The sequence below is a fragment of the Protobothrops mucrosquamatus genome, unplaced genomic scaffold, assembly GCF_001527695.2.
Source record: "Protobothrops mucrosquamatus isolate PMUCROS unplaced genomic scaffold, P.Mucros_1.0 scaffold_60, whole genome shotgun sequence".
NCBI classification, from domain to species: domain Eukaryota; kingdom Metazoa; phylum Chordata; class Lepidosauria; order Squamata; family Viperidae; genus Protobothrops; species Protobothrops mucrosquamatus.
In genome coordinates, this window is record NW_015386136.1 from 256,978 (window position 1) to 270,390 (window position 13,413).

The 13,413-nt window shown below is 37.2% G+C and overlaps 1 protein-coding gene across 1 annotated transcript in view; it reads left to right on the plus strand.

The window, feature by feature from the left end:
- Positions 1-13,059, plus strand: part of SERTAD2 (SERTA domain containing 2) — a 35,178-nt gene extending 22,119 nt beyond the window's left edge. The window contains exon 2 of the mRNA XM_015812268.1: positions 11,518-13,059. Coding sequence (XP_015667754.1) covers positions 11,522-12,484 — 963 coding nt within the window. The 5' untranslated portion in view covers positions 11,518-11,521 and the 3' untranslated portion in view covers positions 12,485-13,059. The remainder of the gene's footprint in view (positions 1-11,517) is intronic.
- The last annotated feature ends 354 nt before the right edge of the window (positions 13,060-13,413 follow it).

The following is a 13,413-nucleotide window of genomic DNA, read 5'->3' on the forward strand; positions in this document are numbered from 1 at the left end:
GTTGTTGTGGGGAAAATAGGAGAAAAGAGTATTACACGTTTGCCACCTTGAGTTACTTATAAAGTAATAAGGGCAGCATAAAAATACGATAGATGAGAGAAAGAGATGCTGCGCTTTCTTCCCTTTATCAGTCTGAATCTCCCCCCCAGTCAGTTTTAAGGGATGACCTAAATTCCCCAGGTATGCCAGATAGAAGATAGGACTAGATGAACTAATTCTACTTTATTTTATGGCTCCATTAATATAATCTTGCAAGTCCAAAAGGGAGCTCCTTTACAGCTGAGAAGTTGGGGAAGGACCTTCCTCAACCCATTATGCAACTGCAGGCTGTGCCCTCCCTTATCTGACCATTCCCCAGGCAGCATCTCTTTGCCTTGTTTCTCAATACCGTTACATTCTCACACTGAAAGAAAGAGAAAGTTCTCTCTCTCTCTCTCTCTCTCTCTCTCTCTCTCTCTCTCTCTCTCATGATAATTAGTATAAGATAACAATAACAATATAATATTACTAATTATATTACTAATTAATCAAATAACTTTAACACATTAATATATTACTTATTAGTTATAGTTACTTATTGTTAAAAATCACAAAAAGAAAATGGACAGATTAACTTTAGAAATGAAAGAGGAAGAAGACTCAATCTATTTTAAAACATGGGATAAATTTTACCAATGGGTAGCAACACGATAGAATGAGAAAAGGTTATGAAATTCAATGGGATAACTGTTATTTTGTATTCAAATTTTACGTTTATTTATTGTGCATGATTCTATGTACCTCCAACTTGTCTCCTGTTTTCTGACATGGCTCTTTCCTTAAAAAAGTAAAATCCAAGGTACTGTAGTGTTTCTTTTATAAGGGAACTCCTCCAGCTCCTGAATCATGTGAATTTTTCTGTGATTTTTTTTTCTCTTTTGCATCTTTTTGAGCTCTAATACCTGTTTTCTAGTGATGATTAAAATGTGGCAGTATTTCTGGTTACAGTCCTATATTCACCTACTTGGGATTAGGTTCCATTCAATTTAATGGGATTTATTTCTACATAGACATATAAAGATTGTTAAAAAAAAGGGTTTGGGGGAGTGAATACTGGTTTTAACCCTTATTTTACTATTTATTGCCTTGTTCCTGGTTGGCTGCAAACTAAAGCCTGCTTCAGCTAGTGCCCTCCAGGTGTGTTGCAAACTGAATAGGTATTTGGTGTTCTGACGGAGATTTAATTGCTTTGTTTATAGAAATTTAAAATTGCTATATATTTTTTCATTAGAGTTAGGACTGTCCTTTTTGAAGTAACTATTTGTACTGTCCTTTTTATTCAAATATCTGAAGATGCCAGTCAAGAAATAACAGGACAAGTTGTTGCTCCTAAACTATAGGTTCCATAAAGGCCCAGTTTAAGATTTTTTTTCATTTTTTTTTCTTTTTCCTATTTTTTAATAGTGAAAAATTATACCTGAGAATTTAATCTGACCTCATTTGATATATTTTAAGCAGTTTAATGACCATTTTGCATTTTCAAAATCTCTTGCCAAACTTGATAGGGTGGTTTTGTATCCTTAAATGTATGGAACTTTAATGGGATGAATTCATCAATGTAATAATGTTTTCTGGAATTACTTCCAAATAATGTGGGACATAAACATAATGTGGGACATAAACATAAAATCAAGCTAGGAAAACTACCACATTAGGAAATAATGGTTCAAAATAGAAAAACCGGGCTGTTTAATTGAGATTGACCCACTGTTACAAGTGAAACCTCCATCAAATAAAAAAAACCACTCAAACTAGCTTGGGTGTCTTGTGAATGAGATCAGTATCAGAAATCGAGCTATCTGGCACTTGTAATAACTTGTTTTCTGTTTTCCCTGGGTCACTTAAAAGAGAAGGCAGAAAGGCAGGAGGAAGGAGTTGGTGTAAAATTGGTTTCTTTTTTCTGAGAAATAGAAACAGAAAGCAGAGACAGCAACTCAGCCAGCTAATAGTTTACTTTTTTTCCAGGGGGCAAGTCCAGAGAAAAATGTTGAGTTGGAAAGGAAGAACAGTCTTGCCAGAAATGCTGCAATAAAAAAGAAACAGGAAGTCAGAAGGGTTAAAAAATGTTTATGCCAGTTCCTGCTCAGCCAGTCAAGGAAGAAGGATGGCAGGAATGTGATGGATGAATCAGAAAGCAGTTCATAGGGCCTCATAGGTATAAAGGCGGGCCAGTTAAAAAAAAGAAACTGGCAAAATATTCAGCTTCTCCTTGCTGGAGACGTCAGGAAATTAAATTTTGGGCCATGTGGCTCAAGTAGGACGGACCAATTTATAATTTGCTTTAAATTCCTCAAAATGGAGAGTCTACAAATATTTATTTGCGACTTCTTCCCAGCAAAATTTGGGAAATCCTTAGCACAATTTGATATTTTGCTGTACCTGGTAAGATCCTTCAGTAGATTGAATCGTTGCTCCCCACATACCATATCTGAATGTAAAGTAAGGAAGTAACTCTGCTCTGTTGCTTCCTCAGAGTTGCTACACTATGGCTTGGCATGCTGGGAAAGTCAGGCCATTAACTACATCTTTTTCTCTTCCTCTGTGAAATATTTCTTGCTGACGTTTGATGCTCTAACTAGGGTGCCCATCACACCCTCCATTCCGACTGAAATAAGACAAAAATGTATTTAATTGTTGGAAGGTTTTTGGTTGCTTTTCAATCCCATTTCCTCTCTGTCAAGATGTTGCACTAATAGGGAATTTCTCATGTAATTGTGTTCACAAATGGACCACTATTCTGAATTTAAATTCACTGCAAAAGAAACATTTTTTTAAAAAAAAATCTTCCTTGTGTAAAAACATTAAAAACCAGCTTTTCATACAGTTCAGTATTTATCAATATTTACTTTTTCCTCCATAAATAATTTTGGAGCATCATGAGATTATGCTGCATTTCTTTTTCTACAGTACACTCCTTTATTATAAATGTAATATGACTTTACTCAAGACTAGCTTATTTGTTCTTTATTTTTAGCAAATTTCATTTAAATTTTTAATGGTTCTGCTTCATGGAGCAGTACTTCTCAGATTCCTTCTAATTCATTTTCTTCTTTTACCACCCCCTATGTATATCTCAAATTAACTATGAGTATCTCAAATTAACCCTGTAATATTTGGAAGGGATCTTAACAGCTGGCTGCACCTGACAATCTCATCTGGGCTTGGAATCTAAAAAGGATCAGACCTGGTTAGTTCTTGAGTAGGAGACTACCAGAATTCCAGGAATATAAATTTTAAAAAAAGAAGCAAACAAATTTTCTTGCCAAGAAAACTACTGTACATGGATAGTAGTAGTCACTCTGGAGACATGCTACAGGGAGAGGAAGGAACAGTTGCCCTATGTGACAATAGGAATAACACAACTTAGATGAAAGAACTTTTAACAAACTTAAATGGAGTGACAGCTTTTAAAATCAGGATGTGATTATAGCATAGGAAACAGAAGTTCTGCTGTTCAGAGAAAAAAGAAGTGGAGAAATCCCTTAAGATAAGCCCAAAGTTTTGAGACTTGGGGTAGTTCTTTGGATTGAAAAGGAATTTAAAGGAATATTTTTGCTAAAAGATAATTAGATATGCTTTGACTAATTTCCCAAAAGGGCCTTTTGCAGTGGGGACAATTCAGACGAGTATTAATTAAGATTTCCCTGTTCAGTGTGTTTTCTGGATACCTCCGTATCTTATTTCTATATAATTCTATAAGCAACATTTGGAGTTGCAGTGACTGTAATTGTCTGTATGTCAAAAAGCATAAGATTTTTTATTTTATTTTGTCTCAGATGTGATATAGGAATAATTTTCAGCATGGTATCTTTTTATTTTAATAAAAACAGATAGTTAAAAGCAAATAGCCTTGTAAACTGGAAGGGCATTATTCCTTTCCATCAAAACTTCCAAGAGAAAGAAAGGGAGGGAGTAGTAGGAGGAATATAATAACTCTTAACTACTGTGTACTGCACTTTTTATGTCCTATTTAAAAACCAGCTCAATTAAAAATTAGGGCAGAGCTGCCATTATAAAGCTACCTGCATTGGCTGTATATTCATATGGCATTAGGAGTATCTACTTTAATGGCTATGTAGAAATTGTTTACTTTTGTAAATATTTATTTTTCTAATGATGAAACAATCTACATAATCTATTAAATGTGAAAAATCAGAGCAATAGCTAAGGTGAACTCACAGAAAACTGACTATCTCCAGTCTATCCAGCTGTTCCATGCTGCAGCTCTTGAAAATGCTTCATTGGGATTTGCGGCTGTTGCATGAGGGGATTCTGTAGGAAAAGCTGGTGGCATTTCAAAAGAGACTTTTTTTGTGAGAGAATGTGTGGATGAGAAGTCACTCCCTTAACCTTCCACTAGTATATATTCAGTGTCACTCCCAATATTATGTAGTGGTGTAATGTTCGTACTGTACCATTGTCAAGAAATGCAAGTTGTTGTCATCAAGCATTTAAATTCGCATCAGAATGTTTTAAAAATTTCCTGCCAGCTTACCCATTTTTTCACCCCAGTATAAAATAACAAGGATCAGCATCGTTTCTTAGTATCTGTGTGCTTTGTACTTTTTGCTGTCAGTACACCCATTTGAAGCCAAAGGAAGAAGTGTGCCATTGGGGGAAGGGAGCATCTCTTGCTATTAGAACAAGGAAGGAAGGAATAAATCATACATTAGAGGCCACTGTTAAATCTGCCACATTTTGATTCACCATAAAGGCAGGAAAGAAGTTTTTTTTTTAAAGGCACATTCCATGACATCATTGGCTAAAAGCAGTTTTCAGATTGTCTTTGCATTAACACTCCAGATTTATTTTTTTTCGCTAAATGGGAAAGATGTAAACCTCATTCTAATTATGCATGTGATAAAGTATGTTCTCATGAAGTCAGTAAACCTAATAGTATTGCAGTTTTCTTATTCTTAATATAGTCCACAGCAACCTTTTTCTTCCTGTAGAGAATTTGTCTGACTGTTTTGTGAATTAATTGTAATAGAATTTGAAAAGCAGTCTATTAATTGCATCTAAAGCAGTGGACATGAGCCCACAAAAATCTATGGTACAATAAATTTGTTGGTTGTTCGGGTGCCACAGTGCGCTTTGTTTCTTCTAATTAGAAAATACTTAAAGATATATAGGACCTTCTCAGAATAAAAGGCCACAGACATTATTTTTTAAACATTAAGCTTTTAATTATGATGTAATTGCTGTAATCTGAATTTTTAATTCCTCTCTTGACTTTCCTGACCAAGGAACTGTATATAGGCCAGTCAACTCCATGAAGTGGTACTTACGCCATTATAAATATGTAAGTTTTTAGTTCACAATGTTACAAGAGAAGACTTTATAGTATTTTTGATAGTGTTCTTATCTACATATGTATCTTCCAAAGATGTTATTCCTTTATTTAAAACATCTTCCTTTAAATCTGAGTATTCTCTCCATGTTTCTGCCTCAGGAAAGATTAAACAAACCAACAAGAACAATTGCAAAATTGAGAATAAATCTACTTCCCTCAAGTAGTATATTAGCATATAGGTTGGCATATTCAGGGATTAAGTCCAAAGATTCAGTAATTCAATTTTGGAATTACTGATATTTAATAGGTAAAGTTGTGTAATCTTTGTGTATTTTTGCATGGATACTGACATAAAAGGCAAAAAGATGCATACATATGAACCTCATGTGATGTTCACATGAATGAAGTTGATTATATGTAATGTGCCAGAAAGATCCATCCAGGTTTTCCTCCAAATTCTGTATAGAACCTTGCACCATAGCTGCATTTTTACTTTCTGACCTATACATATTTCAGCCAAAGTTTAGATGCAACATTGTTTTCTCCCTCCCCAAATAAATTGTGCCTCCCTTTTACGATTGTCTCACTAAAAGTTTCCTTGAGTTGCTTCCTCAGGATTCTTACCCATCTGTCAGAGGAGGGTCTTCACCAGGCATTATGCTATATTGGTTCTTGTGGTCTTCTGGTGCCCACAGAGTGTCAAGTCCTTTTCCCCCCTCACAGGCTATTTTTCAGGCTCTTCTCCCCCCCCCTCCCCTACAGATGTTTTCTCTCTCCTACTATTGAGTTCTTTCCCCCAAAACTATCCTTGGGTATTAGAAGAACAGACATTGGAATCAGACCTTTTTTGTGCATTTAAAAGAGGGAAATAGATGCATTCTCCTCCTGTATCATCTCTCCTCTGATGATTGATATGTGGTCCAAATTCTGCACCATAATTATCAGATGTGGCTCTGCCTCACTCAGAAACCTCAGAGGAGGGCAGGAGAAAATCCTTACAGATAAACAACAATTAAGCCCATAAATGCCTCCCAGAACCAGACTTTCCATAGGGATAAAAGAAAGGACCATTTCAGTGGTTATGATTGCATTACATAATTAATTGTCCCATGAGGTTGAGTTGTTCCTCCTCCTTGTTTTACTAGTTGATGAAAAACATTTTTAGTCTGACAATCTGTCAGTTTACCAAATTCAATATCAATTGTTTTTGCTAGTTGGCTGAGCCTGTTTTTAAACTCATACTGTTATTTGTATAGGATCCTGATTTACTATGATCCTGTGAAGAGACAAGGGAGTAAATTATAAGAAAACCCTTGTCCTCTTTTAAAACAAGAAAGTGCCCTTATTTTACCACACTTCTTTTCTGACTCAAGTGAATTTTGATTGTGGGCCCAGCATCTTATCTTTAGTCGCTCTATTCACTCCTTATAAATAGCATTTCTAATGTGTGAGGAAAGACAACTTCATGCACTTTGCTTTTTCTCCAAGAATGAACTCCAACTTTTGCAAAAAGCTAGTGGCAAAGCAGCTCCAGCTTTAAAGCATGGTCCTGATGTTGAATATTCAGGAAACAAACAAAGGAAGCAGTAGTTGAATACTTTGGGAAAGAAAAGGAAAACAAACATTTTGGGCATAACAAGTATTTAATTAATTATTTAATTATTGACATTGTGGTTCATTTTGCGACCTAAATAAGAATTTGATTAAGTTTTGGGTAGGTAGCAGAAAGTTATGGAACTCAAAAACATTTTCTGTGCCATCATGCTAAATGCGCACTGATGCCTTATTTATTATACCCTCATATATTTATTTACACAACGTTCTGCAGGAGACCTATGATATTTTTCAATAATGCAGTTGCTTCTTAGTTATAAGTTCTTTGCAGAACAGGATGGCAGAAATTCCAATCATTGACTCGATGAGAACTTGGTACCAATGATACATAACATCCAACATCTTTAACTGGTCATGCATGGCAGGATCTGATTTGTTCAGGTAGAATAGAAATTTATAATGTAGATCAATTGCACCCTGAACTACTTTGAGCACATCTAGCCCCAGAGTAAAATTGGAATATTATTTCTAATAAAAACATATAGAAAGGCAATAGCGTTCCATGTTTTGCTGTATGCTCTGTGTTGCAAAGTGATGTCCTGCTGGCCACAATGCTGGCTCTTTGGCTTAAGAAATGGAAATGAGCAGAGCCCCTTAAAGTCAGGGTAGCAGGGTAAAACCTGTAGGGACCCCTTTACCTTCTTTAATGAAGGTAAAGGGGTCCCCACAGGTTTGTACTGTACTGTAATATCTTAATGCTGTCCTAGTCTAAAATGCCTTAGGTTTATAAAGTAGATTTTTGGTTCTCTACTCTGTGAAGCTTGTTATTACTCTACTGAGTGAACAGAGCATGGACAAGCCAGTCCAAATCTATAACTGACACTATTTTTGATTTCTAGAAATATTAAGAAGATTGTAGGAATATCATGTTGTATGAATTTGCTTAAATGATAGAATTAGAATCTTGAGGTTTTTTTTATATCCACCATAAGAGTAGTAAAATATGTTCAACACCTAGAGCCCCAGATCTTTGGAATGGATGTTATTTTTTATTTGTTGTTTCAATTGCACTGACTCAGCTTTTTGCATGTTTAATTTATAAATTGCTTTGTGAAGAGTTTTTAATGGAAAAGAAGCCTATAGACAGTCTCAACAAAATTAATAGTACTAAAAATATTACAGTTGAGTTACAATATCCTTATTATTTCCCCCTCTACTTGCAATATGCCTTTTGTATTTCTTATATGCTATCAGGTTCGCAATTTCATAATTATTTTCATTTCTATTCTACGTGCGGGTGTGTGCAGTTGAAGGAATGCTTTGTGCGTGCTTGTATTTTCTGCGTTGGAATAATTCCAGAGAGAATTTTTACAGCTGCAGTTCCAAGGTTGAGGTACCTTATTCAGTTGAGATAGTTTTTTTAAAAAAAAAACTTCACAGCCCAGGGGTTCTAGCTGTGATAGTTGGAGCTTAAGAAACATTCCACCACATATGAAGTAGGCAGCTGTATTTGAGATGGGAAAGCAACTCAGGGTTCAGCTAGGCAGGTAGGCAAGTAATTCAGAATCATGCATGTTGTATGCCTTTTAAGTTCCAATAGAAAAGAATGTCTGTAGCACAGGGTTGAACTGTGATATTCTTGATGCTTTCTGAGCTTGATTGTTTTCATGAAGATGCTTATTACCTGGCTAGGAAACATTGTCACTGCTAGCATTTTTGAGGTGGACCACTTGGTCAGGGTGGGTGGTTGTATGATAGATTTTGTGTTTCTAATTTGCCACCATTTCCTCTGCTGATGAGGATATCCAGGAAGTGTAGTGTGGTGGTGTTTTCTTCTTTCCCATGAATGTTATTCCTTTGAATATGATGATTGTTCCTGTATCTTTTCTAGTTGTTTCTTTTTTAATATGACAAAAGTGTCATCTACATACTGGATGCATGCTTTGGGTTGTATGTGTGGAGTATTATAGTTTCAAGAGACTTGTTGCATATCTCTACTACTGTTGTCCTAAGATAAGAATACTGATCTCATAGGTGTTCCTCTGATTTATTGATATATCTGCATATCAAACTGAAAGAAGATAGTGAAGCAGGAGAAGGTCTATGATTCTGGGTATTAAGATCTTACTGGGTATTAAGATCTTACTGTTTTTGATTAGATTGGGTATGTTACATGGTACTGCTGCTATGGATTCTTTCATTGGTTCTGGGGTGTTAGCCCCAGTTCCAGCACTGAAAACGTTTCCTAGCTGGATGATGAAATGTATGCACAAAAACGACCAAACTCAGAGAATACCAAGGACTCAACAGCCTTTTAAGTTGTTAGGCATTGTGTATTTGTTATAAACTTACTATTAAACACCTGCTGGTTATGGGTGTTGTGGTACAAAGCAGACCTGTCCCTGTAAGCTTTTAAGAGACTACAACATAGTCCTCTTTTTGTGTGCTATATACAAAAGAACATGAAGAACCTAAAATCCCCAGGTAACTCCTAGTGTTGTAACCTGCATGTCCACTAATAGTTTAGAATTAATTCAGTGATGGATGTTCACATGGATTGTTTTTGAGGTGCCTATTGTTTCAGGGGACATCCTTGCCAGTTTCCCCAGTATTTGTCATCCTGAGGCTAGGGAGGGGCATAGGGACTCTTTCGATATCATGGGACATTGATAGGCAGTTTTAGCAGAACCAGGCTAGAAAAAGAAACCCCATTCCATAATCACCACAGAAAAACTCCAGCTGTCTTAATAGAAACCAGGTTCAGCCCAGCATTCTCTCTCTAACTTTCAGAGCTGGAAAATTCCTTCACTTTACATGAGCAATTTGTTAAAGACTGATGGGAGGAATACAGAAATGGGCCAGGCCTGGAACCTTCAAGGCTATTTTACACTCACACTGTAGCTGGCTCTGACATGTGGCCATAATGTGAAAGGCATTTCCTGCTCTTGCTCTTGTGTGATATTCAAGAAAACCACCAATTCAGATGGACTCTCATGTTTCATTTTGCATTTCAGGATTTGAACTTCTTGAGCATTTCTGTTCTTGCGAGGGTCACAGGGGTGTGGTTTTTAATTAGCAATTATTTATGAATACATTGACATCACTAACTGATACAATAGTTACGAGTGCCATTGTATTAAAGCTGTGGTGGCACATAGAGGTTAGAATGCAGTATTGCAGACTAATTCGGCTCACTGCCAGGAGTTCGATCCTCACCAGCTCAAGGCTGACTCAGCCTTCCATCCTTCCGAGGTTGGTAAAATGGGGACCCAGATTGTTGGGGGTGATATGCTGACTCTGTAAACCGTTTAGAGAGGGCTGTGAAGCAGTATATAAGTCTAAGTCGGGTGTCAAACTCGCAGCGTCACGTGACGTGTCACGACGTATCGCGACTTTTTTTCCATTGCCGACAATGGGGTGGGTGCGGTTTCGGCATGACGCATCCGGCCCGTGGGCCGGCAGTTTGACACCCCTGGTCTAAGTGCTATTGTTATTGCTATTATTTTTACTGACCTCCTGGATGGGTGTGTCTTTTCTACTTAGCCCTTGAAGGTAATTTATTGGGGACAGGGAGGATGTGCTAAGGAAGGAGAAGCTAAAGCAAATGGTAGAGAAGGAGCCCTAAAGTTATAAGTAGCCCTTGAAAATATTGATTGCCACCTTCAAAACATGTTGCTAAATAGCTACTTTAATGTTTAATGTTATTTAATTTAAAGAGGACAATTATTAGCCGGGTTAGGAAGTAATCTTCATAGGAAACCAAGTCTATTTTACTTTCTAACCAAGTTAGGAAGTAATCTTCATAGGAAACCAAGTCTTCCGGGTTAGGAAGTAATCTTCATAGGAAACCAAGTCTATGGCCCTTTCTGTGGTTTTTGGAGTGCAGCCCCTCAATACATCATTCAAAAGCCAAGTTTAAACTCTAATTTAAATTTAAAAAAAATAATGAATCTTCATACTAAAGCCAAAAAAGGAAGCAGTTATACATTTTGTTTTTCTTTGACATCCCATTTACACCTTCTTCTCTACATACCTACCTCTCATATATTCCTATTTCTTCCTGCTTGGCAGGCTTTCAGGAAAAAGATCTGCTTTTGTTAAATTGCTTGGTAGCAAAGGGATCTGAAATGCAGGGTGAGTTACCCATTTCTGACCATGTGATCCTTTTTAAAAAAAAATGTGCTATGAGTTAGAATAAGAGTCCTGATGAATTGGAATATAAAGTCTTAGGATTGGTCCGAGATAACAATGTGCAGAATTACTGCTACTCTGTTAATAATATGATGCTTTTGTATCTATCTCTATCATCAACCAGTTTTTGTGAGATTACAACCGTGGTTCAGTTTCCAGTTCGCTATTTGGTTGCAATTGACAGGGTAGATTAAATAGCCTTTTTTTGAAGGCAAGATAAATAGATTGACAATACTTGGATTTGTTTTCTTTGTGTCTTCTTAAGATGATTGTGAACCAACTTCCTATATCTGGTTTTCTCCAATATGTTGGGACTACAGCTGAAGCGAAAAATATCTAACACATGTCAAAGGCTTCAGGTTGGAATAGACTGAACTAGAGTGCCTACAATTTCGGTGGAGAGTGCTATCCTAGTCAATATTTCTCTTCTTCTTTTTCAGATATATGTTGGGGAAAGGAGGAAAACGGAAGTTTGATGAGCATGAAGATGGGCTGGAAGGCAAAGTGGTGTCTCCTACCGATGGTCCATCTAAGGTGTCTTACACCTTACAGCGCCAGACTATCTTCAACATTTCCCTTATGAAACTTTATAACCACAGGCCCTTAACAGAGCCAAGCCTGCAAAAGACCGTTTTAATCAACAACATGTTGAGGCGGATCCAAGAGGAGCTCAAACAGGAAGGCAGCTTGAGGCCTATGTTCCTCACCCCATCACAGCCTACAGATCCTCTTGGAGACAACTTTCGAGAAGCTCAGCCTGCCTTTAGCCATCTGGCCTCTCCGCCAGTCCACCCCACTGACTTAGCAAGCCCTACACCACTGGAGTCTTGCCTCACCCCTGCCTCTCTGCTTGAGGATGACACTTTTTGCACTTCTCAGACTATCTCACTAGATGGTCCTCCAAAATTACCACCTCCAACGATCCAACCAGTAAAGGACAGCTTCTCCTCAGCCTTGGATGAAATTGAGGAACTCTGTCCAACACCTACCTCCGCTGAGGCAGTAGTAACTACAGCAGCAGCAGCAGATACAACTGCACCAGATAACTCTAAGGAGAATTCCAGTGAATCCAGCATTCAAAAGCCTGAGGGTATACAGGAGAACAGAATGAGTGAGCCTAAACTCATGGATTCATTACCTGGCAATTTTGAGATCACAACTTCTACAGGTTTTCTTACAGACTTGACCCTGGATGATATTCTCTTTGCAGACATTGATACGTCTATGTATGATTTTGACCCTTGCACATCCTCTACAGGGGCTGCCTCAAAAATGGCTCCTGTCTCCGCAGATGACCTCCTCAAAACTCTGGCACCCTACAGTACCCAGCCAGTAACCCCCAATCAGCCTTTCAAGATGGACCTTACAGAACTGGATCACATTATGGAGGTGCTTGTTGGGTCATAGATCGATAGCAACTTTTTAAACGCACCAGTATAAACCCTTGGTAGTATTTTCACAAGGCCCCCTCTCCTTCCAAGCCTACCAAGAAACACATAGACACACACAAATATGCACGCACGCAAATACACACATCACTGTGCATGCGTCTTTGCTTGTCTTTTTTTTTTTTTTAAAGGATCATACTTTTTTTTGCTTCAAGCAGAGTTGGAGTGCCTTCATTCACGTATGACCACTTTTAATGTATTTCTGAAAGTGGTTCCTCAAGGGAGACCTGAAATCCTAATATAGGAAGAAAATGCATATTTTCAAGCATAAATATGTTCGACAAAAAATGTAAAAGCTAAGCACAAGGATTATGTTGGGAAAAAGCTGTAAATTGCATGTGCATATTTGTCTATTTTTTCTATAAGTTTTATTGCAAGAGGTTAAAATATTATTTAGATAACTGCAGTACCTTTTTGGCATTTTAGCACTGTCTAGGTTGACTTAGCAATCCAGCCTTTTTAGAGGTATTAATGATTCCTCTTTAAATGTTGCATTTACATGGCTCTTTAGAAACTGCTACCCAAATTTATTTTATATTTTTGTATAGATTCTGCAATTTATGATATTGGGTTTTTTTCTTAGAAAAAGAAAAAAAAGAAACAAAACAAAATGCTGTTTGTACTCACATACACACAAAAAAGGAAATAGTTATTTTGGTAGGATTTGCTCACCCCATTCCTGCATATACCTTCTGATGTACAAGAACTGCTTGTAGTTTTATACAGACTTGTAGTGTTTTATATGCATATAATGGTGCAAAGAGAAGTTTGGATCAAATCAGTCTGCAGCTGGCCTCCCTGAATCCAGACAACCCATGCTTGAAGGAAAAGACCAAGTTTCACAGATATTTACTCCCTGCTGCCTACTACTGTGATTAACAAAAACCT